Source organism: Chelonia mydas, chromosome 14 (genome assembly GCF_015237465.2).
Source record: "Chelonia mydas isolate rCheMyd1 chromosome 14, rCheMyd1.pri.v2, whole genome shotgun sequence".
NCBI classification, from domain to species: Eukaryota; Metazoa; Chordata; order Testudines; family Cheloniidae; genus Chelonia; species Chelonia mydas.
This window is the reverse complement of record NC_051254.2, coordinates 33,415,771-33,443,618: the sequence shown is the minus strand read 5'-3', so window position 1 is coordinate 33,443,618 and position 27,848 is coordinate 33,415,771. Positions and strand designations below refer to the sequence as shown.

General features: G+C 45.1%; 1 protein-coding gene across 1 annotated transcript; it reads right to left on the bottom strand.

The window, feature by feature from the left end:
* Window positions 1-3,889: 3,889 nt before the first annotated feature.
* Window positions 3,890-21,217, bottom strand: LOC102945232 (L-amino-acid oxidase). Its single transcript, XM_043528515.1, has 7 exons — window positions 21,112-21,217; window positions 13,147-13,370; window positions 12,007-12,113; window positions 11,190-11,391; window positions 8,677-8,730; window positions 5,454-5,584; window positions 3,890-4,703 (listed from the first exon to the last, which is right to left on the bottom strand). Exons 1-7 carry the CDS (start codon window positions 21,215-21,217, stop codon window positions 3,890-3,892), a joined length of 1,638 nt encoding a protein of 545 aa, XP_043384450.1.
* Between the last annotated feature and the right edge of the window lie 6,631 nt (window positions 21,218-27,848).

Here is a 27,848-nt window from a genome sequence, read left to right as displayed (position 1 = left end):
TAATGGGCTTAATTCATCACCCACTAAAGTCTCCATGAGTCTCTCCACCGGATAAGGTTCTAAACCAACAGGACCGATCCTTTCAATAACCACTATTACAGGGCTTAAGTATGACTTAAGTATGGCATAAGGCTTTGTTCTGTCCCTCTGCTTGGGGTGAATTTCACCTTGTGTGCATATTTCCGTAGCTGTTATCTAAGTGGGTGCTTTATTAGTAAGATGTCAAAGTAACTGGGTTTTCAATACGTGTTTCTTTCTTTTAATTTTAATGTCCCTGCAAGGTAAAATGTATTGACATAACGGATACGTGATGGCAACTTTAGGCAAACACTTACTAATGTGAGTAACTTTAGACATAAATTTGTCCTGCTGAATTTATACACATGCTCAGAAGTGTTCGGATCATTGGGGCCATAATTTTATCTTGATACTTCTTTTGTATTTGGGTTGCAATATGATAGGGGTTCCAGCACATGTTGTGTTTTTCCCTCACTCATCTAATCCAAGATGAAGCTGTGGCCTGGCTCAAGCAAACCCCCATTTTTCAATAGAAAAAAAAGTGGGTTGACAAACTCTAGTTATAATATGATGCCCCGACTTTGCTTGATGCAAGGTGTCAATGAAAAGCTCTGTTGGAGTTCCAAGTTAATACTTAGGGCCATGCTGCAGCCACGTTTCGGCAGTCCAGCTGTACAAAATGGCTATAAACTCAGTGGATCTGGCCACGGGATCATCCCCTGCATAGGAAACCCTCTCATACTTCTGAGACACTCTAGCACAATCTTCAGCACCTTTTCTCCCCCGACTGGCATGGGCAGCATGGCTGGGCAAAAAGGGGATGATCTCTACATCGCAGAGGTCTTTGAATACCCGTGTGTGTCATTGCCAGCTGGGATAAGGCATAGCAGGTGTGATCCTCCTCTAGTTTACTCCATAACTGGCCTGGCAGAGAGAGGTCCCCCAGATCAGGGAGACAAAAAGCTACTTGTCCCACTCCCCTTCCAAGCTAAACTCAGGGCTTGTCTACACCGATGCAGCTGTGTGGCTGCAGAGCTTAAGTGAAGATGCTACCTACGCTGATGAATGGGGTTTTACCATCCGAGTAAGTAATCCACCTCTGGGTCAATGAGAGAATTCTTCAATTGACCGAGAGGTGTCTACACTGGGGGTTAGGTTGGTTTAACTGCATCACTCAGGGATGTGGATTTTTCACACCCTGGAGCAAAGTAGTTATACTGACCCAATTTCCTAGTGCAGACCAGACCTCAGACTCAGCCCAAGGGCAGAGATCAAGGGGGCACCCAGATAGCTGGTAATGAATTTCAGCCGGCTTAATTAGTTCAAGCGTATTCCAGTTCTTTAATGTCATGAATGGTGTCAAGGTTCCTTCCCCACTCTGAACTCTAGGGTAGAGATGTGGGGACCTGCGTGAAAGACCCCCTAAGCTTATTTTTACCAGTTTAGGTTAAAAACTTCTCCAAGGTACAAACTTTGCCTTGTCCTTGAAACGTATGCTGCCACCACAAAGCGTGTTAAACAAAGAACAGGGAAAGAGCCCACTTGGAGATGTCTTCCCCCAAAATATCCCCCCAAGCCCTACACTCCCTTTCCTGGGGAAGGCTTGATAAAAATCCTCACCAATTGGTACAGGTGAACACAGACGCAAACCCTTGGACCTTAAGAACAATGAAAAATCAATCAGGTTCTTAAAAGGAGAATTTTAATTAAAGAAAAGGTAAGAGAAACACCTCTATAAAATCAGGATGGTAAATACCTTAGAGGGTAATCAGATTCAAAACATAGAGAATCCCTCCAGGCAAAACCTTAAGTTACAAAAAGACACAAAAACAGGAATATACATTCCATTCAGTACAGCGTATTTTACCAGCCATTAAACAAAAGGAAATCTAACACATTTCTAGCTAGATTACTTACTGACTTTACAGAAGTTCTGAGTCTGCATTCCTGATCTGTTCCCAGCAAAAGCATCACCCAGACAGACAGACCCTTTGTCCCCCGCCCTGCAGCTTTGAAAGTGTCTTGTCTCCTCATTGGTCATTTTGGTCAGGTGCCAACCAGGTTATCTTAGCTTCTTAACCCTTTACAGGTGAAAGGGTTTCGCCTCTGGCCTGGAGGGATTTTATAGCACTGTATACAGAAAGGTGGTTACCCTTCCCTTTATTTTTATGACAAATGGTATCTGATCAATGTCATGCAAGTTGTCAGTTGAATGAGGGAAAAATGTAGACCTCAGTATGCAGGGAAAAGGGGAGAACATCCTTAGAAGAATAATAGGCTATACCTATTTCAGAGGTGAGTCAGAAACAGGAGCATAGAAAGCAATTAGTACAGGACTCAGAGAATGGAAAGCAGGACTTTTGAAAGAAAGTTAAATTAAATTATTTGGAAGTAGAGAGAGAGAGGAAGAAGATTCTATTCCTGGCTCTCTCACATCACATCCCAGTAACTCAGCATCCCCATCTGTAACATGTGGTTAATAATACTTACCAACTTTGAGATATATGAATGAAAACCACATCATCAGAGCTAGGTATTAACATTTATTAATGAATTTAATTAGATTTATAAAATGGGGCTGTCCCACATTCTTTGAGCATATCGCTATTGAACTTTCTTGATTTTTCTCTATATTTACCATATATATAGAACCTGGACTGATATTAAATGCCCTAAAACTCTGTTAATGCAAAATAAAGGTTGCTCAATGATACCTAGTAGCCTTCCAGAATATGTTAAAACAAAAGCAGATTAAGCTACAGTGAACTAACGCTACTTTATTTCTGAATGAGAGTGTCCACACAGCTGTTTAATGCATATTAATGGGCTTTAACATCATACCTGCAGTACCTTGGTTTTAACTTCCCTGAGTGTCCTGGTGTGGATAGGCCGAAGATAATGTTAATAGACTGGGGAAGCAGCCAGAAGAGTCTGAGGTCACAGAGCGACTGAGCATAGCAGTCTGCTGTTGGTTTAGACAGTTTCTGCACTGCCCCATCGGGGCTTCACCTAAAGTAACAATCTAGGGCCGGACTGTTTCATTGTATCATTGTGCTCCCTCCCCCCACCCCCATCTGTCTGTATCAAGCTTGTCTTATAATTAGATTGTAAGCTCTGCGGGGTAGTGTAACGGTCCTCATTCAGAGTCTGGTTGGGGAGCGTGGCCTACTGGTCATAGTCACAACCCCAGACTGCCAAGGGGGTTTTGGGGAGGGGAGCCTGGGCCAGTCAACTCTGACCTAGGGCCATTTAAGATACCAGCAGCCTGGCAACCAAGGCTGCTTAAGGCTGTCCTCTTCCTCTCATTCCCTCTCTCCCAGGGTCAGCTTAGTTCAACACCTTCCCCTGGTGGGGAAACCCAAACCACAATAAGTAAAGGGGGTTACCAAAGTGCAAGGTCCACAGGATACTTCCCTCTCTGGTTGTCTCTGGGGCGGGTCCTCCCTACCCTCTGGGGGGAGGGGGGCGATGGGGGCGTGCTTTGGGCAGCTGTGTCAGAGTCTTAGGCTTCCCTCTGCTCTGTGCTGCTGGAGATGTGGGCTACAGATGTCTGCTCACCTCCAGTCCTGCCACCCAAATGAGCTAATTCCTTGCCTTGTAATGCCTCCAGCAGATGGAACATTTGCTGCAAGTGTGGCAGGGCGGGGCTGGCTGAGCCCCAAATCATCCTTTTAGCTCCTTGTTGCCCAGGGTGGAGTTTGCACACCCCATCATAGGCAGGCACTCTCTTTTTTGTTCTGTGTTTTTGGAGTGACTCTCACAGCCGGACACCTAGGTGCTACCACCAGCACAACCACAACAATAAGGACACTCGATGATTAGCAGCGCAATGCCCATGTGTTTGTACCTTCACCAAACATTCATAAATCCATTACAGTTCATTTTCCCTCAGATCTTTCTGTTGCCACCTAGGTGATGCACTGATATCACCATGGATGTTTCTGGCTGCTCTCACAGCAGCTTTCATAGCCGTTTCGATCCAGGCGTGAGGATGAGCGGTGTATTCTCCTGCAAAATAGACCCTCCCTTCATTCTGAAACAAAGCTTTGGAGTAGTCGACAAACTGGTACGGGGTGAATGAAACATATGCTCCCATCGAATATTTGTCCAGGCCCCATTTCTTGATCACATGTTTATCACAGACGTTCTGGATATAATTCTTGGGCATTTGGTGGATTTCTGCCAGGTCCTCCAGCACCACATCAACACACTTTTCATCACTGAGGGGAACGAAGAATTCAGCATCATCATCCCAAGTGTAGGAAGCCAGGATCACCCCCACCCCACTGGAGAAATTGTGGTTGGGGTAGTAGATGAATCTGGAGGGGCGATCAGTGATTGACCTCCCATTATAGATTCCATCCTTTTCCCAAAACTTTTCCCTGCAGACCAAAAAAATCTTCACGTCCTTTGAGTAGTGGAGGGAGCGCAGGGCATGGGTCTTGTTGGAGGAAAGAGGTGGAGAAAATTTAATGAGTCGTGCGGCTTTTGCGGTGGTTGTGACAAGGACATAGTCAGCCGTCACTGAGGAGGGAAGCGATGAGCGTGGCCTGCGATAAAACACTCTAACTTTTTCATTGTTGTGTAGTATCTTCACCACTGCGGACTGAAATAGAATATCCCAATGCATAGTCTTGTAGAAAGCCTCTGGAAGCTGATCGAATCCCCCCGTGATCTCATCAAAACTGAAAGAAAGGCAGCGGGGCGGGGGGCGGGGAGGGAGGAGATGATGGTAGAAGAATTACAGCTTCTGTTAACAGTTCTCTGAGTGAATATCACAAAAATAATAAGCGGATCTGTAAGGAGCTGCTTAGCTGAAGATATAATTTACCCCTTCCGTCCCCTCCTCCCCCAGTGACTACTTCAATTCTGGCTTCTTTTATTACAGGCAACTACCAGGTCTGCGGTAGTTAAGGTTAAGACCAGCTTTCTGTTTAAAGCTTCACTCTTCGACATGATCTAAATTCTGCATGATTACTGAGATTGCCTTAGAATTAGGTGTGCCTCCTGGGGACGGGGTAGGGTTAGTAATCCCAATTCGGGATCATTTGACCAAAGGGTTCCCTCGATACAACAGGGTGATGCTCTGATATCACTATTACAGGTACCCTCAGTCAGAAGTTAATTAGTGAATTCCATAGGAACGCTCCCCATTAGACGTTTTCAGTAATGTCCATCTCATCCCTTGTGAAAGTGTTCCCTGACTTGTATGGCTAGAGAAACATAGTAATGAACACCTGCCCTCTGTGACAGTTCAGACCATCAGTGCCTACTTGAAAGAAGGCAACTGGCCGCACGGATAGATGGATGAGATACATCTATCTTCTTATCAACCTCATTATATCAGAAGATGGATGGATAGATAGACAGATCCTACCATAGATACATGTTCGTCTCCATATAAAGCAAGTAATTAAAGATACTCTTCTTCTTACCCTTCTTTGAATGCAATATCGTCCATGACCGAGTACAGAAAGGACATGTGGAAACTACCATCTATATTCAGCAAGTCACCAATCATGTCAATGGCTCCTCTACTTAACTTTCCTTCTTTAATCAAATATTCCTGGTTGGGGAAGAGAGGAAGGGCAGAAAGTGCATGCATATCATATCCACATTGAACCATGACAGCTGAAGAGATGAACATAGGACTTAATCAGTACCCGTAAGGGTTAGCCAAAGGTCACACCCATAGAGATACAGAGACCCCTTGGCAAACAGTCCCCTGTTCTTTGCAAACATCTCTCAGCTCAGACCTGACAAACTGACTATACCAAACACATCTTACAAGCTATTTATCTATGAAGAGTAACATGTAAGGTATCTCCAGAAAGCTCACAACTTGTCAAGATTCATAATCGTGGCAAGATGTATGTATGGGTAATATTTAAGGAATAAAGTATTTATACTGAAAGTATGCTTGATGGACTTGGGGTAAAAATTAGTCACCGGGGTACTGTGTCTAGGTGACAACTCATTCAAACCAGAGGGACTTGTTCCCCTCCCTCAGTCAGCCAGTAGGTAATGCAAGGTTCTTTTCACTACCCTGGCCACATCCTAGAACAAATTATCAAAAAAGACCATTATAACTGGCAGGAGATAGCCCTGGCTATGAATCAAGGCAAAAGATGGTTTCAGTATAAACGGAGTGTCAGGGAAGGCATTCTGGATTCATTCACTGAGAAAACCCCTTAAGGCAGTGGTCCCCAAACTGTGGGGCATGCCCCCCCTAGCGGGGCATGGAGGAACATTCGGGGGGCTTGATGGGGCCCAGGCCAGCCCCCATTGGGGGCAGGGAAGGAGCACCACCCAGCCCCACTCTGCCCCCATCTCTGCTCCAGCCCAACCCCAACCCCAGCTGAGGCCCTGGCTTTGGCTTCCGGCCACCAACCATGGCCCAGCCCTGGCCTCAGTCACTGACCATAGCCCGGCTTCCGGCTCTCGGCTCCAGCTCAGCTCCCAACCACGGTTCCAGGTCTGGCAGTGGCTCTGCTCCTGGCCCCAACCCCAGTCACAGCTCTGGCCCTGATCCCCAGCTGCCAGTCTCCGGCCCCCGAAGGGGTGCAGACAGATTACATTATGGGTAAGGGGGAGCATGACATAAAAAGTTTGGGGACCACTGCCTTAAGGAGCAGGGGCCTTTCATGAACATTTTGATGCTGGTTCTGGTGAACCCAGCCAACTTTGCAACAGACTGAGCTTTGCAGGGGAAGCCTACTTTAGTGTATTGGAAAAGTAACTATTGAGAAGGGTACACCCAGCTTTGTGTTTTATGCTTTTACATTCTAGCCATTTGCTTCTATCACTTTCTCTCAATTCTAGTTAAATACTCATTCTTTCTCAAACAAACCTTCTTTCATTCTATTATAAGTGCTCACCAGGGCTATGTGGTTTACAGGAGTGGTGGTTTAAAGTAAAACTGGTAAACTGAGGTACACTGCGGGGGAGCTGGGATTTCTGTGAGTAGCCTGCAGCTGGGACTGGATATCACAGGGGAATGAGTCTCGGGGATTGGGGTTCACATACTGTTAACCACCCGCAAGGCAAAGCTACGACTGGCACGGCCCAGAGGAGAGAGCTTGTGTGACTGAAAGGCTGGTGGTGTCAGGGAGCTGCCACTCAGCTACCACAACAAAGACTTCCTCAAGCTGGAGGCAGGGAGAAACAAAGTGACTTAGGCCTTGTCTTCACTACCACGCTAAATCGGTGCTGCTGCCATTGATGCAGCGGTGTCGATTTAGCGGGCCTGGTGAAGATGCGATAAGTCGACGGGAGAGCGCTCTTCTGTCAACTTCAGTACCCCACCTCAACGAGAGGCGGAAGCTATGTTGATGGGAGAGTGTCTCCTGTCAACATAGCACGGCACAGACCCAATAGTAGTCAATGTCATTTACGTCAACTTGAGTTACAGAACTTAACTAGCGTAACTTAGATCAACTTCCAGTGTTAGTGTAGACAAGGCCTTAGAGGCCCAGGTGACTGGAATACCATCCCAAACATCAACTACCCTCCTGTGTGATTTGTCAGCTTCCTCATAACTAATCACTGGAGTAAGGTGGATGATCCCATTCAGGACACAATCCCCCATCCCTTTTGATTCACCGGGTGAAATCCTGACCCCAGTGAAATCAACGGGACCTTTGTCATTGATTTCAGTGCGGGCAGGATTTCATTCAGAGTGTCCATAGCAAGATTTTATTGCCTTTGATTAAACAGCCATGGTCCAGGTCACACTTCCTACAGCAGTGGTTCTCAACCAGGGGTACACGTATCCCTACGGGAACACAGAGATCTCCAAGGGGGTACATCAACTCATGTAGATATTTGCCTAGTTTTACAACAGGCTACATAAAAAGCACTAGTGAAGTCAGTGCAAACTAAAATTTCAGACAGACAATGACTTCTTTATACTGCTCTATATACTACACACTGCCATGTAAGTATAATATTTATATTCCAATCGATTCATTTTATAATCATATGGTAAAATTGAGAAAGTCAGCAATTTTCTGTAATAATGTGCTGTGATACTTTTGTATTTTTAGGTCTGATTTTGTAAGCAAGTGGTTTTTAAGTGAGCTGAAACTTGGGGTATGCACGAAAATCAGACTCCTGAAAGGGGTACAGTTGTCTGGAAAGGTTGAGAGCCACTTTCGTATGGAGTAAAAATAATGATGGGCAGGTACACAGAGGAAGGGTGCCTCATTGAAATAACCATGGATGAGGACACATAGCTGGATGCCACTCAGAGACCCAGGGTGAGAAGAAGAGATGCCACGTCGGTTACATAGGTATGGAGGAGGGTCCTGTCTTCACTACACAAACACAGGGCCGATGGGAGCACAGAGACCGTTTGCTTTCTACTGACCAATGTAGGCAAAGAAGATATGCAGGCAAAGAAGATATGGGTCCATGGCCCTGCCCTCCCCATTCCGCAATGCAGAACCCGGAGGACCACAGGGGAAAGTATGCAAGGCCCCATGAGGCAAGCGTGTTTCCTCCGCATAGCCAGGAGGTGTAGGAGGATTCAGATGTAATACCTCCTACCATGGAATGTGTGAACATGGCACAATCTATCCCACAAGGTGTTGCATTAGCTGGTGTGAGGAAAGCTTTAGGAAATCAGGCACAGGATACTGGAATGCCATATTCAATTACCTTGATGGAAAAGGAGTCATATTTCTCTTTCAGAGCGCTGCAGTCTGTTGTCACCTGGGGAGCAACAAGGCAAACAGTTGCTAGTCTCACAATCACAGCTCTACCTTTGCAGATTGGTTATTTTCCCTGTTTGCGATCACATACTTACAGGTGATATCCTACTGCATATGTCCATGGAGGCAGGACATGAAATGACTGCTCAGGTGGAAGAGCTGTTAACAAGATCTTTTTAATGGGGACATAGGCACGGACTTCTCCTCTAGCTGGTGGGCGCTCGACACCCCCCCCACCCCAGGCCTCACCCCCACTCCGCCCCTTCCCCCAAGCCCCCACCACTGCCCCGCCTCTTCCCACCCCTGCCCCACCTCTTTCTGCCCCCTCCCCTGAGTGCGCCCCATCACCACTTCTCCCCCTCCCTCCAGGAGCCTCCTGTATGCCGCAGAACAATTGTTCAAGGCAGGTGGGAGGCGATGGGAGGGAGTGGGAGGAGTTGATCAGCGGCGCCACCGGTGGGCAGGAGGCACTGGGGGAGGGGGGAGCTGGCTGCTGGCGCTGTGCTAAGCACCCGCTAATTTTTTAACTTGGGTGCTCCAGCCCTGGAGCACCCACTGAGTCAGTGCCTATGAATGGGGATAAGGAGGGGTAATTTTTGTTTTCCTTTCCTGCAGTTTTCCAGCTGTCTCAACTGCTTTTGCTCAGACTTTTTGAACAATAAAATAAATAGTTTAAGGCAATGTCTACAGTAGCACTTTTGTTGGTCAACCTTTTGTCCATCAGGGGTCTGAAAAAACACCCCTCCTGACCGATAAAAGTTTCACCAACAAAAGCACTGGTGTGGACAGCGCTATGTGGGTGGGAGAGCTCATTGGGGGTGGTTTAATTATGCCAGTAGGAGAGCTCTCTCCTGCCAGCGTAGAGCAGCTACACAGGAGACCTTACAGCGGCACAGCTGCGCTGTGCCGCTGTAAGATCCATCCGGTAGACAGAGCCTAAAGGTAAAAAGAGAACCAGATTTTCAAATGTATTTCATTGTTTAAAGAGGCAGATAGGCATCTACTGGCATTTTCAAAAGCACCTAAGTGTTTTTAATCCTATTGAAATCACACTGATCTTTTGGAAATATCGCAAGAGGCTAGATTCACAAATGGATATAGACATTGCAGTGCTACATGTCTCAACACCTAACTTTTAGGTGTCTAGAAAATCACTGGGATTCACACAGTCACATTCTCAGGCTCCCTACACAATGAAGGGTGGAAGAAAGGTTAGGCACCTAAGAATGGGATCCACAAAAGGCAGCAGGCTGAGCTAGCTAAACTGGCCAACGAGAGATGCCAAAGAGAGGGGTGTGTCCTAATCCCTACCCCTCCCAGGGCGTTCAACGCCTATTTCTGCTTGGGGATCTCAACTGTGAAGCCTCTCCTAGAGTCAGGAGCCTAAGGCGTGTCTTGAAATAGCACCAGCCTCATAGCTTTTCCCAGGGGTTTGGGTACTCACCAAGCATGTGGGAAACCTCTTGTGCAAGTCTTCCCTCTGTCTGGTCAGCAGTGGGGATTTGAATAGGGGTCTGTTCCTCTCAGTTGAGATACTGCACCCTCTCTGGTGACGCATTCACCCATGTGTATACTGCTAGGACTTCTGGGGCCATTTTCCATGGTTCTCTGTGCCGTAGTAAGCTGAGCCACTCTATGATTCTTTCCCAGAACTTCTTTGTATTTCTGGGCACCCGAGGGTGGGGATTGTGGGAAGGCATTGGAGGACTATCAGAACTCAAGGGTTTTAGCTTGCATTTTCACTGCACACACTGAATTGCCTTTTAGCTCAAGTGAACACAGACCCTTAACTCTAACTCATACCCTCAGCCATAGGTACTGACTCCGTGGGTGCTCCAGGGCTGGAGCATACCTTATCCAGGGCTGGAGCATCCACGGAAAAAAAATAGCGGGTGCTTAGCACCCACCGGCAGTCAGCTGCCACCCCCTACACCCCAGCACCTCCGGCCCGCTGGTGGGTCCAGCTGATCAACTCCTCCCCCTCCCTCCCAGTGCCTCTGGCCTGCTGTGGTCAGCCGTTCCATGGTGTGCAGGAGGCACTGGGGGAGAGGGTGCGCTTGGGAGAGGGGCCAGAACTGGGTGGGAAGAGGTGCAGAAGAGGCGGGGCAGAGGCGGAGTGGGGGCAGGAAGAGGTGGGATGGGGGTGGGGCCTTGGTGGAAAAGGGTGTAGTGGGGGTGGGGCCTGTGGTGGAGCAGGGGTGGGGCTGTGGTGGGAGCATGGGAGAAGGGGGGAAGGGGTGCAGTGGGGGCAGGGTGTGGGGTTGATCTGGGTTTGAGCACCCCCAGGGAAAGGAGGAAGCCAGCACCTGTGCCCTGAAGCAATGCCAGCTAGCCTGGGTTGAAAGGACCGCTTAAGTTGAGCGAGATGGTTTTGTGTGTGGATGAGACGGGGTTTAGGACCAAAATCTAACTTTGAAGTGAAGACCTACAGTACAAAAGTCCATTCCACAACACACATACCGTATCCAGTGTCTGGTCATAAAGTTCACTGGCAGATTTCCCTCTCTCTGTGGGAAGCAGAGGGTATTGCAAGATATCAGGGTTTCGGTCAACATCTCCAGATCTTGCCCTGATGTTGTTAGCCAAATACCAGGCATTGTCATTAGTATTATAGAATGGGTTCAGTTTAAGTTTGAATTTGGTAATAAATTCACGCACAACCCTAAAGAAATGAGAAGGAGTAAAAAGAGAAAAATTCCAAAATGAGAAAGAATTTTCTATGTTCATATATGGTCCCGAGCATGAATGGCCCCGTCCTACCTAGGTAAATGACATTATTTGTGTGTCATATGACCCCAGATCTATATTTTTCCAAATCCACATTCAACCCTGTTTTGCAGTAGATGAAAAATGTGGATAACTAGTTCAATAATGATGATAAATATGTTCATAATAAAAATTGTAGTTAAATGTGTCATGAAACATTTTGCTAAAACTGAAACAAAAAAATGCACTAAACAATTTACTTTTGAAAAAATGCCACTTGGCATTTTGGCTGGTGAAGTAGATTGTCATAACTCAACCCACTCTGCACTTCCGCCCACCCAGTCCCATCCCATCTATGCAGGAAGAGTTACAGCTCCATAGAGATTTTAGTCCATGCACACAGACTGACTATCTGATGCAATGCAATTAGTCCACACAAGGGGAGATTTTAACCTACTCAGATTTGAGCCTTCAAAGATTTTTTTTCTTGGAATTATCATACAGGTCTTTAAAATAGGGCTTCCACTGTTCTGAACAAGGCTGGTGGGTGAGAAGGGCAACTGTGTATTACCTATGGTCTCTTGGCAAACGCATGGCTCCCAGCTCCGCATACCAATCTTTTTCTCGATAGGTCAAGATACGTCCTCCCACGCGGTTACTGGCTTCCAGAATCAGGACCTAGGGGCAAAACACAGGTCATGATTTTCAATCCTTTGCTGGTACCTAGTGGCTGTAGGTAGGGCTTGATTTATCCCACATCCTTTCATTTGTAAAAGGCCATCAAAGAAAGAACATTAATGTTTTATCAAAGTAATTTCAGATGATATGTAAGCATACAGGCCTTGATTCAGAAAAGCAGGTACACATATGCTCAACTTGAATTTCAACTTCATAGGACTTAAGCATAGGCTTAAAGTTAAGCATGTGCTCAACCATGCTTCCAGAATCAGGCTGTATTCCTGCATTTGGTACTCAAGGAACACATTCCAGTATGGAAGTTTTCACAGTAATAGTGATTTTTCCATTCATTATTAATGCCAGATTTTCAGTGAGGGAGGTTTTAAACCAACAACATCAACTAAGCACTTCAAATATAAATACACAAGCTATCTCTGTTGACTTTTCCAGACTCAGGGGCTGTAGTTCTTGGGTGGTTTTGAGAGGGGGGAGTAGAGGATGTTTAGGCAATCTATAGGGATAATGGATTTGGGCCCTTCCCATGGCCCAAGACAGTAGCTCTTTCTATGGAAAAACAAAACAAAGCAAAAAAACAAACAAACAAACAAACAAACAAATAAGAGTGAAAGTTAAAGTTGTTATGAGATAGTTAATATCAGGTTTCACAGGTAGAGAATTTTGTCAGAAATATGCGAACTGTTAGGGCATTTGAATCTTTTAGAACATTTACTTAACTAATCACCATTTCCATAAAAGGTACGGATTAGGGTTTTTTTAGCTGCAGCGTTATTTTTCATACAGCTATGCTATTATTTCGCTAATAACCTTAACTTCAAGGCAATGAACATGTTGTCTGGAAATCAAAATAAAAGATTTTTCTCTCTCTTTCCTTCGCAAGTCACCCAGTTTACTTCAGTTCACATCGTTTTGTTCTTCAGCATTGTTTACGCTATCAATAAGGAATGATACGACTATTTTAGAGGAGCACTGCCTCCCTGGCCTGTCTCTGACTCCTCTTGGTCATTATAATTACCTTGCAACCAGCATCTTTCAGCAGTTTGGCAGCAGTGAGTCCACTGATTCCTGCCCCGACAATCACCACCTTCTTTGAACAACATGCTTTTTCCAACCCATTTTTGGCAATATCCACCAGTTCTTCATAGTCAGAGTCAATAAAGCATTTTTCCCACTCCTTCAGTTTGCGAGGGATACCCTCCGAGCTCAGGACTGCTACAAGGAGGAAGAGCTGAAGAAATACTAGAAACAGAGATGGAAAGAAAACACCCATGTTGAAGCAAACTCATTCTCTGAGACCATGTAGCTCAGTAACATCACTAACATGCTACTCCTCATCTCTAGGAAGAGGCTAACAACCTCAAATGCAGAGCTCTGTTATATTAACAAACCAGGAATGTTATTACAATCCAATACAATCAGCGTATAAACCTAGAGAAGGGAAGTCAGTTCTCAAATCCTCTCACAGTTCATGCATTCTTATAAACTGGAAAATATAAGAAAGGCCATACTGGGTCAGACCTATAGTTCCTCTAGCCAAGTATCCTGTTTTCTGTCAGTGGCTGGTACCACACATGGCCCACCACCCAGTATACCATTGAGGGTCCTGGGTCCCACAGATTCACTTAGATCTGTGCATACCACAGGGATGTGATGATTTTGGGGGCTAGCCATGATCTGAGGGAATGGGTGCAGGAGAAATTCATCCATGGTGGACAATGTGACTGAACAAGGTCTTCAAGATTTAACTTCATGAGGTGAATTAAGGAACCTAACCAGAGTCTCTGCCTTATGCCATTAAAAAAAACCCCTCAGTTCTGCTTTTGCTTTCCACAATTCAAGATAAGTTTTTTGTTTTTCAAAATGGAAAGCTGTGATTCCCCCTCTCGATGACCATGAAGGAGCTCTGTGTCCTGTGGAGTGCAGTTACGGAAGGATCACACAAAGAAATATGTGGTGCATGAGGTCACCAGTCCCCTAACCCCTTACAGCTTTAAAATCAAATCAACACTCGGAACTCTGTCTGAAAGTTCACAGACTGTCAGCGCAGTTTTCAAAGCAAGATTATTATGATGTTCTCAATGGAAAGCTCCTTCCTAGTGAGCACCCACATTTTCCACTCGTATCAGTTTTTGACTGGTCTAAACTGAAGGTGACAAAGGCATGGATGTCCCACATTTCACAGCATTGGTGACTCTGCTGCTTTTTTCTCACCTTTTTGAGCTTCCTTTATCTCCCTTTCCTGCTTGATGACTCTGTTCACTGCTTCAATGCAAATTAAGCAGAGCACACAATCCTCTGTTTGAGACAGAGCTGTTTGCCAACCTCAGTCTGGGACATGAGTTAAAAACACCATAGGGTGGAATCTTATAACTGCATGACAATGTTGCCACACGTAAGTTATCAGGACAATATTAATCATCAAATTATGAGTTTTCAATTGATACCTTAAAAGACATATTTGGTACAAAGATTATTACCAAAATAATATGGAGGGTGTGGATACAGGGCTACATCCTGCCACAAATCCTGTTACTCCTTCTCATAACACAAGAACTAGGGGTCACCAAGTGAAATTAATGGACAGCAGGTTTAAAAGAAACAAAAGGAAGTATTTCTTCATACAACTCACAGTCAACCTGTGGAACTCTTTGCCAGAGGATGTTGTGAAGGCCAAGACTATAATGGGGTTCAAAAAAGAACTAGATAAATTCATGGAGGTTAAGTCCATTAATGGCTATTAGCCAGGATGGGCAGGGATGGTGTCCTTAGCCTCTGTTTGCCAGAAGCTGGTAATGAGCAACAGGGAACGGATCATTAGATGATTACTTGTTATGTTCATTCCTTCTGGGGCACCTGGCATTGGCCACTGTCGGAAAAAAAGATACTGGGCTAGATGGAACATTGGTCTGACCCAGTATGGCTGTTCTTATGTTTTTATGTTCTAAATAACTATCCCATGAAACCAAAAATGGTACAGGGTCACCACAGCCATAAACACCCATGTAATGTGTTTTTAATTACAGTGTTGAAACTGTTAGCAAAAAGCAAAACCAGGAAGGACTGGGTTAAAGCCATCGATACTCTTGACAATTATTATGTTCTCCTTACTCTGCAATTATCCATATCTTCCGATGTGATAGGCTGAAACATGGGCTGGAGGATTGCCACCACGCCTGTTTATTTGCAGTGACACTGAAGGGGATAGTGCATCTTGACCTTTAGCAGCATAATCATGTTATTCCCACAGTGCATAATGTTTCTTTTGTTAAAATGTGTGTATGTGGAGGGGGGGGCATGGACTCCTGGCCCTCCTGTTTCTGGCACCAGTGCACCACGCTCAGTTGTGGCCGTATGAGACATTGAGGCAACTATGCTTCAGTTTTCCTCCTGTCTCCTTTGGCCTATTTTGTCTGTAGGAGTGGCCTGACCTTCCGTCCACAACACCTTCAAATGTCTGACCCCATCCAGGACCACGGCACCCTTTAACACAAGGCTCCTCAACCTTTTTTCTTTCTGAGGCCCCCTGACAGGCTATAAAAACACCACGACCCATCTATGCCACAACAACTGTTTTCCTGCATATAAAAGGCAGGGTCAGTGTTAGGGGGTAGCAAGCAGGGCAATTGCCCAGGGCCCAATGCCACAGGTGCCCTGCATAGCTAAGTTACTTGGACTTCGACTTTCGTCTGAGCTTGGGTTTTGGGCCTGAGTGGCGGGACTTGGCCTTCAGCTTTCTACCCTGGGCCGCAGTGAATCTAATACCAGTCCTGCTTGACAGACCCCTGAAACCTGCTTGTGGCCCCAAACGGGGCTATGGACCCCCATCTGAGAACTGCTGATTTAACAAGTCCAACAGAAACATAGAAATAACTACATCTTTGGCCTCAGCTGGCTACCCCTCTCCTTTGCAGGCGGGACCCAGCTACCATGCACATCTGTCCTCAGTCTCCTCTGCTTCACTCCACCCTACAGTCTATACCTGGCTCAATTCTCCCCACCTTCCCAGGGTTTTGCAGGAAGGCTGTCATCCCTCAATGGCTCCTGACAGCCACTCAAGCATCAGGATTACCTTAGAGGTGTCCTGTTTGCTTCTTAGTCCCTTAAACCTTCTATCAGGCGCAGAGAGAGGGAACTCACTACATCCTCCCTCCTAGGTCTCCTTCCCCAGCTGACCTCAGTCATGGAACCGCAGGGATTTCCTGGTGGGAGAGGTGTAAGGACGCTCATGCGAGTTGGAAATGGTCACAAGACATTCATTTTTCTTTACTTGTTTCAGATGTTACAAATCAGCTTCAGCTGCTGAAAACCAGAATGTATCTAATCCTCCGTTTTTAATTAAAATGTATTTTTAAAAGAAAATTAAAAATTTCCCATCAACTTTTTTGTTTAGAACTAAGATAAATTTTCCTAAAAAAATATTCTTCAAATGACATATTTTGACCAGCATTAAAATTAACTTAGTTTTCCAGAAGCATGCTTTGACTCAACTATCTTCAAAGAAAGGACAGACCATGTCCTATTCATGGAGCCCTTCCAACAATAAAAGGACATGACAGCAATCATAAAATCAAAGAAGTGTAGGACTGGAAGGGACCTCGAGAGGTCATCTAGTCCCGTCCCCCACACTCAAGGCAGGACTAAGTATTATCTAGACCACCCCTGACAGGTGTTTGTCTAACCCGCTCTTAAAAATCTCCATTGATGGAGATTCCACAACCTCCCTAGGCAATTTATTCCAGTGCTTAACCACCCTGACAGTTAGGAACTTTTTCCTAATGTCCAACCTAAACCTCCCTTGCCGCAATTTAGCCCATTGCTTCTTGCCAGTTAAGAAGAACAATTTTTCTCCCTCCTCCTTGTAACAGCCTTTTATGTACTTGAAAACTGTTCTGTCATGTCCCCTCTCAGTCTCCTCTTCTCCAGACTAAACAAACCCATTTTTTTCCAATCTTCCTTCAGAGGTCATGTTTTCTAGAGCTTTAAATGCAGATTAATTCAGGACTGTGAAATACACCCTACAATTTAACTGTAACAGTTGCAGGTGAAAACAGTCAGCCAAGGTATAATAAATAATAAATCAAATAAAAAAATAACCGTAATAATAATAATATTTGCATTTCTCTTCCATCCACATTTCCAAATGGACATTGGACAAGAAATAAACAGGGAGTCTAACATATACTGTGAGGAAAAACAGCTTGCAGTTGGGAGCACCCTTGCCATGGTAACTCAAGGGAACAATTCCTTAGAACCCCCACAAGAACTTCAACAGCATCATCAGTACTTTGATTTTTGAGTAAATGTATTTAAAATCTCAAAGGCTTTTCTGTTGTATAAAAATAAATATGTTCAGCACTGACTTACAACACTGTTGTCTCTTCCCTTGGTGAACATATAATTTGCTCTCTTAACGTTTTAACTGAATCTAATCACCGAGCCACAGCCATGGAAAGTGCAGAGCAGCTATACCTGCGTCCCACAGTGTCACTGAGGCCAAGTGCAACCGCAAATACCACACTGGTGTTTGTTTCCTCCTAAATTTACACTTAAAGAGGAGTAGAGGATTCTGGGAGAAGCTCAACTGAAAGTGAGGAAGAAAAAGACAAAAAGAGAAAGACGATAAGAGAGAAAGATGTGAAACACGAAAGCCCATTGATACAGTAAGATGTGCCCAAAAGAATAATGTATCCCATCGCTCTGAAAAAGCTCAAAGAGAAGTTTCACTCACAGAACCTGTCCATTTCAGATGGTGGGTGGAGTCATCCAGTTGCCCTCTTATTTTATACCCACCTTTTATATAGGCAGACTGATGAATATCCTAGCAGGAACTGCTGACTCTGTGTCTAGTGAAACTGGGAGATGGCTATCACATGGTCTTATAGGACCTCCTCCTGTGACAAGCTCATAGCCTGCGGGTTACTCTGAGTTGAGTCAGCTCCATCCAGACACATAGGACTTGGGAACAAAGGAATTGTGGTAGTAGACTCTGTCCCATCTATCTTCCTCCACACCTTGCTGAATCTGGCAGCCTCCTATTCTTTCCTGGAAACCACTCCACATTTCCCTCCATATCCTCATGAGCCCATATCCTCTCTCCTGCTGAAGCTGTTCCCCTGTGGGGAAAAAAAAATCGTTGGCACAGAGGGACTGGATGCTGGGTCTTCCACGTCAACACTTTAACCACTAGGCAACGGAGTCATTCTCTGGCTTGTTTTCTTTCTCTGGCCCAATGTGTTCTTTCACTAGTTAGCCACACTGGGTGCTTTGTTTCAGAGGCACAAATTAAAATCTGTATTTCCTGGGTTTCAAAACATTTGAAATTTTATTTAATCTGTAGTTCTCTGTTCTTGTAAGGTAATATGAGTTCAGTCACAAATGGTGAATTTTGAATAATGTCTCACATTTCCCCATTTTGAATCACATGATCATTTCAATTTGGATTTTGGATTTTCAGTTTTTTAATTTTCATTATTTTCTTGCTCTACCGCTTTTTTTAAAAAAAAACTTTTCTAAAAGAGAGAAAAGGCAAATAAGAAAATAGGTTAAAAATATTCTCTGTATTACATGCCTTTCTTTTTTTCCCCAAATGACAAAGTGTGAAGCCATTTTTAAAGCTTTGTCAAGATGAAAACTTTAAAAATTTATTTTACATTTTAAAATTCTTTTTTTCACACTTTTTGAGCTGGTAATAAAAATGTGTATCCCCCCCCCATTTTCTCACACTTAAAAAAAACATTTCTTTCCTAACATTTGTGGTTTTCCCTACTTTCTCTCACTTTAGAGTCTTTCCCGCAGTTTTTCCATTGGAAAAGAGACCAGAAGGGGAAAAAAGGCAAAGAACAGGTGGGGAAATACCAAAAATTCAGTGTAAGAAAGTGCAAGCACTGACATGCCATTTCTAAAAGCAGGTCGGGGAGGGAGAAATCCTGACAGTTTCAGTTCAAATCCTTGAAATCTCAGCATTGGTGAAAAAGTCTATTTGAAATTAAATAATTTTCTACTTCATCATTCTATTTTGAAAATTTTCCCTGAAAAAGAAATGTTCAGAGAAACATATTTTTCCAATGAAAAATTTAAATGTTCAACAAACGTATTTTTTCAATAGAAGAAATTTGTTTGACACTTCTGACCAGTTCTAGTTATAATTTGTTTCCCCAACACAGTTCAGATTCTAAGCTAATATTTTTGGCCATACTGGGGCCATTATCAGACTAGTCCAGATACACAAAAGGGTTCTAACTCTATGGAATGTGCTTTCAGAGGGCGTGTGGGAACTCCTTAATTAGCCAGGAAGGGATGAGTCAAAGCTATGGCTATTACCAGCAGTTACTCATTCTGCTTATTCTGCAATTATAGATCTTCTTGCACAACTTTATATCTGATATGCCAAGAATGACATGGGGATGAATGGGCTGGAGAGAGGAATTGACACCCCAGCTATCTTTTGCAATTGCACTGCAAAACAGGAAACATTCTCTGTCAGTCAGTGTAAAGGGCTTTCACGCACTGCAGGTGTGCCTCCTTGTGGCTGGGCCTGGGAATTAGCTCTCGCCCCATCTGGCACCCCCTTTCATTGGTTGCTCATGATGTGTCCCTGTGCTTTCTGTGTGCCTTGGGGTGCTCCCTCTTTGTGACTCAGCCCTCTGGTCAGGTCGCTGTGAAGTTTCCCCCTACCGAGGTAACAAAGTCCCACCCTACTAGCTTTGCAGACACTGTCTCAGACAGTTTTCCATTCCAACTCTCCAGGTCCTGTGCCACTTTCCAGCAGGTGGTAGCAGAGCCCAGGCCCACCCACTACTCTGGATTCCAACCTAGGGACCCTAAAATGAACAATCCAGATCTGCTCAATCTCACATACTGTTGCTATTTCCCTGGAGTCCTTTCTACCCTACCTTTCTATTGCCTGGCCAATCTCTGGTTTAACCTGGGAGATTCCTCTGTTCCCCATGGCTACGTCCCCCTCTAGGCCTCTTGTAAACTCTCTAATCTAGGGTAGGACCCCATAATTACTCTCCTCTTGAATCTCTTCCTTGTCCCTGGCCAACTCCCTTTCCCTCTAGGGAATGATAGCAGACCTCCTTCTGCAACCTCACTTCCTAGTTTTTACAATATTATCCCAGCTTCTCCCCCCAGCTGGGCTCCATCTGCAGTTAGTCCTTATCAAACCCTGGTTCACCTCCAGGTGCAACATATAAGGTTAATTCTGGCCCATATTAACCCACTCAGGCCTTTATATGGGGTGGACACCCCATCACAGCTAACTTACATGGATCTCAAAGCCAAGCAGGGATTCATTTGCAGAGTTATGTCCAGCAACAGGCCCGAGGGAATGCTCAATTCCATCGCTGAGTTGGGGGCATGAAAACAATTTAGGTTAAGATTAACAAAAGATGGATTTACATGACTCTGTGACAGCCAGGCATGCCAGAACAGGGGGAGTCAGGGGGCCATGGCTCCATCACTTTTAAATGTGGGAGGGATATGCCCTTCCACTTCTTACTGGCCATAAGGGTGAGCAATGGGAGTGGGTGGAGAGGAGTGAGCAGGGCCAGGTCTTGGGGAGAAGAGGTGGTGTGAGGGTGGGGCCTCAGGGGAATAGACAGGGCCAAAGCAGCTGCTCAGGAAGAAGGGGCGGCAGGGGTGTGGGTCCTCGGGGGAAGGGGCGGCATATGCGGTGGGGCCATGGTTCCAGCACCAGTGGCCCCCCACTTCTAGGGAGCTTCCGCCACTTCTGGTGAGAGTAGCCAGAGATGGGGAGCATAAACATGGCAGGACCACAGAGGAGTGTCACCGCGGTGATGGGTAAGGCGCAGTTGGAGAAGGCCTTGAACCTCTCTTCAGCCGGGCATATCCTCAAGACAGCCACTGTGATGAAAGCATCAGAGACCAAGATCAAGGAGAGCGGGGCCAGGAGTAGTCTACCGCCTCACTGACCCATGTGCGTCCACAGTGGTCCACTTCAAAATGGCCAGCACCTCACAAAAGCTGGGTTTAATCTTATCCTGGCTGCGATAGGGCAGAGTTATGGTGAAGCTGGTCTGCGTTGTGGCAAAGGAAATGTAGCAGGCCCAGGAGACCATTGCCATCCTGACACAGATCAGCCGGCTCATGATAAGGGTGTAGCACAGTGGGTGGCAGTTGGCCACGTACCAGTCATTGGCTATCAAGGCATGGAGGACGCACTAGGTTATCCCCAGGAAGAGGAAAATGTACATCTGGGTGATGCAGCCAACATAGGAGATGCTCTTCTTCCTGGAGAGGAGAAGGAGCGGCACCTGGGGCATGGTGGTGTTAGTGTAACTGATGTCCAGAAAGCAGAGGTTAGGCAGTCCCAGCAAGGGCAATGAAGAGGCTGTTCTGAAAGGAGGCCTCCAGAATGATGGCCTGAAAGTCTGCAAGGAGCAGCAGCTGCATTCTCTGCCAGCTGGGAAATCCCAGCAGGATGAAATCTTGACACTGAGCTTCTGCATCTGGAGCTATCATCCAGGCAGGGTCTACATGGCCATGCAGGAGGGCATGGGAAGCATTACTCAGCTGCAGGAACAATCTGGACCTATTGGTCTTGTTAAGGCTGAATTTCTCTTGTGTGAGACTGCCAGGAGATCAGATCAATAAGCACATTCCTGGCCTCTCTGGCCAAACCCCTCTCTTTAGGGCTTCCCAGAGTAGATGGTGAGGTCATTTCCAAGAACCTATTGACAAAGTCCATCTATCTATTTGCCCAAGGGCCTTTTGCAAGGGTGTCTACTGGTATAAGCATAAATGCGAGTCAACTTTAGAAATTTGTCAGGGGACCAGTTAGATTTTAAAGGCCAAATGTAACACATAAGATTTGCCTATTTTGGTAATTATTATAGTTGATATGCGTATGAAATTTAATAAGGCCAACCCCCTGTGTTTAGTCCAGAGACTGTTACCCTACTAATTTTAATGATAAGATCTTCTCAGGTAAACTTCTACCTTGGACAACTCTTCTCAGATCAGGACATTTTTTTATTCTTAACCAATCAAGCAGTTTTATTAATTCACCAAGAAGCATATGTATGTACAATCAACAGTTTAAAGAAGGTTTCTGGATGGTTTGGATACCAGATGTTCCAGGCCTTGTATAGAACACAACACACAGTCTTGCAAACAATTGTCATCGACTGATGTTGGGGGCAAGCACAGCACAATGAAATTGACAAGATTTTGCACTACATAGAATCATAAAATATCAGGGTTGGAAGGGACCTCAGGAGGTCATCTAGTCCAATTCCCTGCTCAAAGCAGGACCAATCCCCAACTAAAGCATCCCAGCCAGGACTTTGTCAAGCCTGACCTTAAAAACTTCTAAGGAAGGAGATTCCACCACCTCCCTAGGTAACGCATTCCAGCGCTTCACCACCCTCCACCCTCCTAGTGAAAAAGTTTTTCCTAATATCCAACCTAAACCTCCCCCACTGCAACTTGAGACCATTACTCCTCGTTCTGTCATCTGCTACCACTGAGAACAGTCTAGATCCATCCTCTTTACTTTTATCATCAGTCATCAGTTCTTTAGGACTTCTAATACAATTGACACAACACATCAAAAAACTCTCAAGCGAATAAAAGTTGCACTTTGTCTCATTGATTCTGTGAATGTGCTCCTGGCTTAATTCCTGCTGCTTAGTTTGAGAGGGACTAGTTTCAAGCAGCAAAAGCAATTGCTTAAAAGTAGAGCTGTGTGGGAATGGAATTTCCATTCAGTGACAAATCTCGGAAGATTTCACAGAAGGAAGACGGTCTACCTGGCTGCACAAACAGGGAGCCTGTCCACTCAAGATGCCATGCAGGCTGCCTGTGACCCATGCGTTCCCATGGAGACTCAGCTCCCAGGCAGCCACCCATGCAAGCTGCCTCACATCCAGGAGCTCTGGAGATCCTGTAAGCTTGCCTAGCAGCAAGCTGGCAGGAGGGTGGGCAGGCTGGCAGCCTGTCTACCTGGTGTCAAAGAACATTTTGTTGGAAATAACATTCCCACAGAACATTTCAGTTCCATCAAACCGGCATTACCCAATGGAACTCTATGCTGTCAGAAAATTTTCAGCCTACTCTTCTTAAATTTATTCTTTGAGATTTCCTTTAGGCCAACCAACATGGAGCTTTAAAGAAGAAACTGTGATGGGTTGGATCACAGAAACCCCCTAGGAGCTGCCACCTGATGTGCCAAGACTGCTTCTGCTCCTGCTTTCCTGCCCAGTCAGCTTAGGACTTCAGTGCCCTGCCTGATTTGAGCCAGACCTGCTAGCCTGCTGCAAACCCAGACCCAGGTCTGAACCACGTCCCCTGACAGCTATAGGCTTAACTGAAAGCAACTTACAGAAGTGTTCCTGTCCTTGACACTCAGATGCCCAACTCCCAATGGGGTCCAAACCTTGAATAAATCAGTTTTACCCTGTATAAAGCTTATACAGGGTAAACTCATAAATTGTTCACCCTCTATAACACTGATAGAGACATATGCACAGCTGTTTGCCCCCCCCCCCCAATCCATGTAAGGGGGTGGAACAGAAGTATTAATACATACTCTGGGTTAATTAATAAGTAAAAAGTTATTTTATTAAGTACAGAAAGTAGGATTTAAATCGTTCCAAGTAGTAACAGACAGAACAAAGTGAATTACCAAGCAAAACAAAATAAAACACGCAAGTCTAAGTCTAGTACAGTAATAAAAACTGAATACAGATTTAATCTCATCCTTAGAGATGTTTCAATAAGTTTCTTTCACAGACTGGACACCTTCCTAGTCTGGGCACAATCCTTTCCTCTGGTTCCAGCTCAGGTGATAGCTAAGGAATTCCTCATGATGGCTCCCCCTTTGTTCTGTTCCACCCCCTTATATGGCTTTGGCACAAGACGGGAATCCTTTGTCTCTCTGGGTCCTCCCCCTCCTCCCCCCCCAAAATGGAAAAGCACCAGGTTTAAGATGGATTTCAGTACCAGGTGACAAGGTCACATTTCCCATGAGACCCCAAGCCTTCATTCCTCCCAGCCTGACTCACAGGAAGGTCTGCCTGCAAACAGCCATCCGCAGTCAATTGTCCTGGTTGATGGGAGCCATCAAGATTCCAAACCACCATTAATGGCCCACACTTTGCATAATTACAATAGGCCCTCAGAGTTATATTTCATATTTCTAGTTTCAGATACAAGAGTGATATATTTATACAAATAGGATGAGTACACTCAGTAGATTATAAGCTTTATAATGATACCTTACAAGAGACCTTTTGCATGAAACATATTTTAGTTACATTATATTCACACTCATCAGCATACTTTCATAAAATCATATAGAGTGCATCACAACCAGCATATAGCATTACTTAGTAATATCCTAAAATTCAGTTCTTTAAGGTGTAGCTAGAGAGCACAGACTAATGCCTCTAACTTACAGCTACTTCTATTAAATAAAACAAAGAGAAATACAGCCTCTGAAATGGAGGCTCACCATTGCCTCTTAGTTCTGGTAACCTTTGGAGGAGGGGAGAGGCTGCCCTCATTGGCTGCTCCAAAGTGTCAGATTTCACTTTTTGGCTCCATCAACTTTTCAATGGAAACAGTGACTCTGAGGTTCCATTCAGTGACCTTGTGTATAATAACCATTCTCCGACAACCCCAGGAAAAGGGTCTCTTCTTAGTTTCCATTGCATATTTGTCACCAGTCTCTCGTATTCCAGTTCCTGCAGTTTCTCTTCTGCTTCCATCGATATCCAGTAGAAGGCATTGATGTACAAAATATTTATTTCAGGTTTCAAAGTAGCAGCTGTGTTAATCTGAATCCTCAGAAAGAACAGGAGTACTTGTGGCCTTAGAGACCAAAAAATTGATTTGAGCATAAGCTTTTTTAATAAGCTACAGAAAAGCTTAGCCCACGAAAGCTTATGCTCAAATAAATTTGTTAGTCTCTAAGGTGCCACAAGTACTCCTGTTCTTTTTAATGTATTTATTGTTTTTTTCAGGTCAGAAGGGCTTTTTTTTTAAGTTTGACTCATTTCAGAGACTATATTTGCATATTAACCCACACTAGTCATTACAATTTCCCATTTAATCACTTCCTCTTAATATTCAAAACTATACACATTAAGTGCTTATTCCTTCCACCAAATCTTTTTTCTGGTCTGCAATTCCATTATATAAATATAATTATTTCAGAGTGCAACAACCATTCAAAAAGAAAAAAAGTTACAGTTCCTCTAAATTTGATAGGCATGTCATACTTTCTTTGATTATTCTGAGACATTTCATTTCACATTCTCTTGGGATTAACAGAATAAAAGACATCCTATTCTGGAACAAGATACGTTATCCACACGTAGAGAGACAGTATATCAGATTCATAAGGCAGACAAGAGTACAATTTTATTTCCTTGTTTACTTTTGGTTTGATTTTGAATTTGTGGTGAAAGAAAGGTAGTTCAAATTCTGGGGAATATCAGAACATTTGATCTATTCATCCTTCAGTTTCTTTGGGTTATTTCTAGTCTATTCAATCCAACATCTTCCAAGCACTTATCGGGGATTTAGTAAACTCAGAGGAGGCAATGGGCCAATCTGATCAGGAAATAAGGTTTTTACCCTTATTTGTCAATCATCCAGGAGGGTGCTTCAGTAACTGCAGAAGAGAAAAAGGATTCCCCTAAATTTCTGAGAGAGTCTTGCCTCAGTAACTAGCAGTAGTTTGATGATCTTATTTAAACATTCCAGGTTTTATTCCTCAGGCGAGGATGAGCGGGGGAGGACATAGGCACTATTTTGGGTAAACAGAGATGGGTGCGAGTTTCTTGCTATGTCACTGAGAAGAGAACAGATTCAGATCACAGTTGCCAACTTTCACGCAGTAAATAAGCACCCCGACTTTCACAATAAGCCAAAATCAAGCTAATTCCATATCAAAACAAGGCCAAAACAAACCAGTCCCTAAGAATCCCCAACACTCTATGTAACTAGATCCCCCCAGCGTGCAGTCTGGAACTGTGGTGGGCCTGCTGTGCACCCTGACTCTCTTTCCCCCTTGCCCCTGCTTGCCCCTTGCCCCTGTTTGCCAGGAGCCAATCAAAAAAAGAAGCAACAAGCTATAAGCCAACCAAGCAACAAGCTACACGCCAAAAGCTAGTCAGACCCAGTCAGCAAACCCAGAAGCCAATTAAACCAAAAACAAGCCCATTTTCTGCATTTTTTTCATGGGTTTGCCATTCTGATTCAGATTTTAACCTTGCACATTAGAAATGACTCTCATAATTAACAATATACTCAAGGGATAGCTGATATCTATACACATCACACCTGATTCCATCCATGTTGACCATGGAATGACCATAATCAGAGTCAAAGATGAGGTCATTGGTTTCCTGCTACACGTTGCATTTCACTGGTGGACAGACTGCAATGGAGGCAAAACCCTGAACAGGGTGGGATGCAGAGTGACTTATCCCATCCCAGGAGATGCCTCCTGTGAAATTTGCTTTGGGGAGCTCTGAGGAAGTGCAGAAGAATTGCTGCCAGATTGGAGATCAAGGCATGTACTGCTGACTGCAGCCTTCCAGTTCTGCCTCTCCTCCCATTTTGGGAATGCTGGTGTGGCTGATAGGATCTGCAAGGGCTGGACTTGTTGGCTCTGGAACTGGGAGACCGAATAGTAATTGTATGCCTGCCATCTAGGCATGAGGCTAGATTGGGAAGCAGATTATTTGCCTCATAAGGGAAGCAAGAACCACCTTCAGACTCTGACGTGGGCTACATAGACCTTGAGGGTAGGGCAGCTAGGCGTTACTGCGGCAACTCACTCATTCCTTCCCTTCTTAGGAGTAGGTGAGTGGATTGGGCACAGCTGTGGCTTTACCCTCTGGTGGCTGAGCAAGGTGGCTGAGTATGAGGGCATGCAGAGTTGTTGTAGCTAGATTGGTCCCAGCATACCAGACAGACGAGGTGGGTGAGGTAATATCTTTTATGGGACCCATAGGCACCGACTCCATGGGTGCTCCTGGGCTGGAGTAACCACAGAAAAAAATTAGTGGGTGCTTAGCATCCACCAGTAGCCAGCTCTCCCCTTCCCCTGCAGCGCCTCCCATCTGCCGGAGGCCCTGCTGATTAGCTCCTCGCCCTCCCCCCCCAGCACCTCCCACCCACCGGGATCAGCTGTTCTGCGGTGTGCAGGAGGCACTGGGGGGAATGGGGAAGAGCAGGGACTGGGCGCACTCAGAGTAGGGGGAGGAACTGGGCGGGAAGAGGAAGGTAGGGGTGGAGCAGGGGTGGGAAGAGGCGGGACAGGAGTGGGGGCTTGGGAGAAGGAGTGGGGTGGGGGCAGGGCCTGGCATGGAGCATGGGGTGTTGAGCACCCCCAGGGACCAGAGGGGGCCAGACCCTGTGATTGGACCACTTCTGTGGGTGAGAGAGAGCTGAAGAAGAGCTCTGTGCAAGCTTGAAATCTTGCCTCTCTCACCAGCAGAAGTTGGTCCAATAAAAGATAATTACCTCACCCCCTTCTCTCTCTGAGTGTAAGGGTAACAGTCTAATGCCAATGCATACAGTTTATGCATCCCCCCCATCAGGGCTAAACCTAAAGTAACAATCTTGTAATGCCTGCTGATTAGCAGTGCAATTTCTAAATTCCCCAGTCGGTAGCTGATGCATTTGTGCCTTCCCCAAGCACCCTTATTATTATTATTATAATATCATCAATTATGTTTTATT

Bases quoted from the DNA above. Each gene is read 5' to 3' on its own strand.
- LOC102945232 (XM_043528515.1), bottom strand. From the start codon at position 21,217: ATGGCAATGGTCTCCTGGGCCTGCTACATTTCCTTTGCCACAACGCAG. The intron at 13,371-21,111 runs GTGAGGTGCTGG...CTCTGTTTCTAG, and splicing joins TAAGATTAAACCCAGCTTTT to TATTTCTTCAGCTCTTCCTC. The intron at 8,731-11,189 runs GTATGTGTGTTG...GTTGCTCCCCAG, and splicing joins ATGACCAGACACTGGATACG to GTGACAACAGACTGCAGCGC.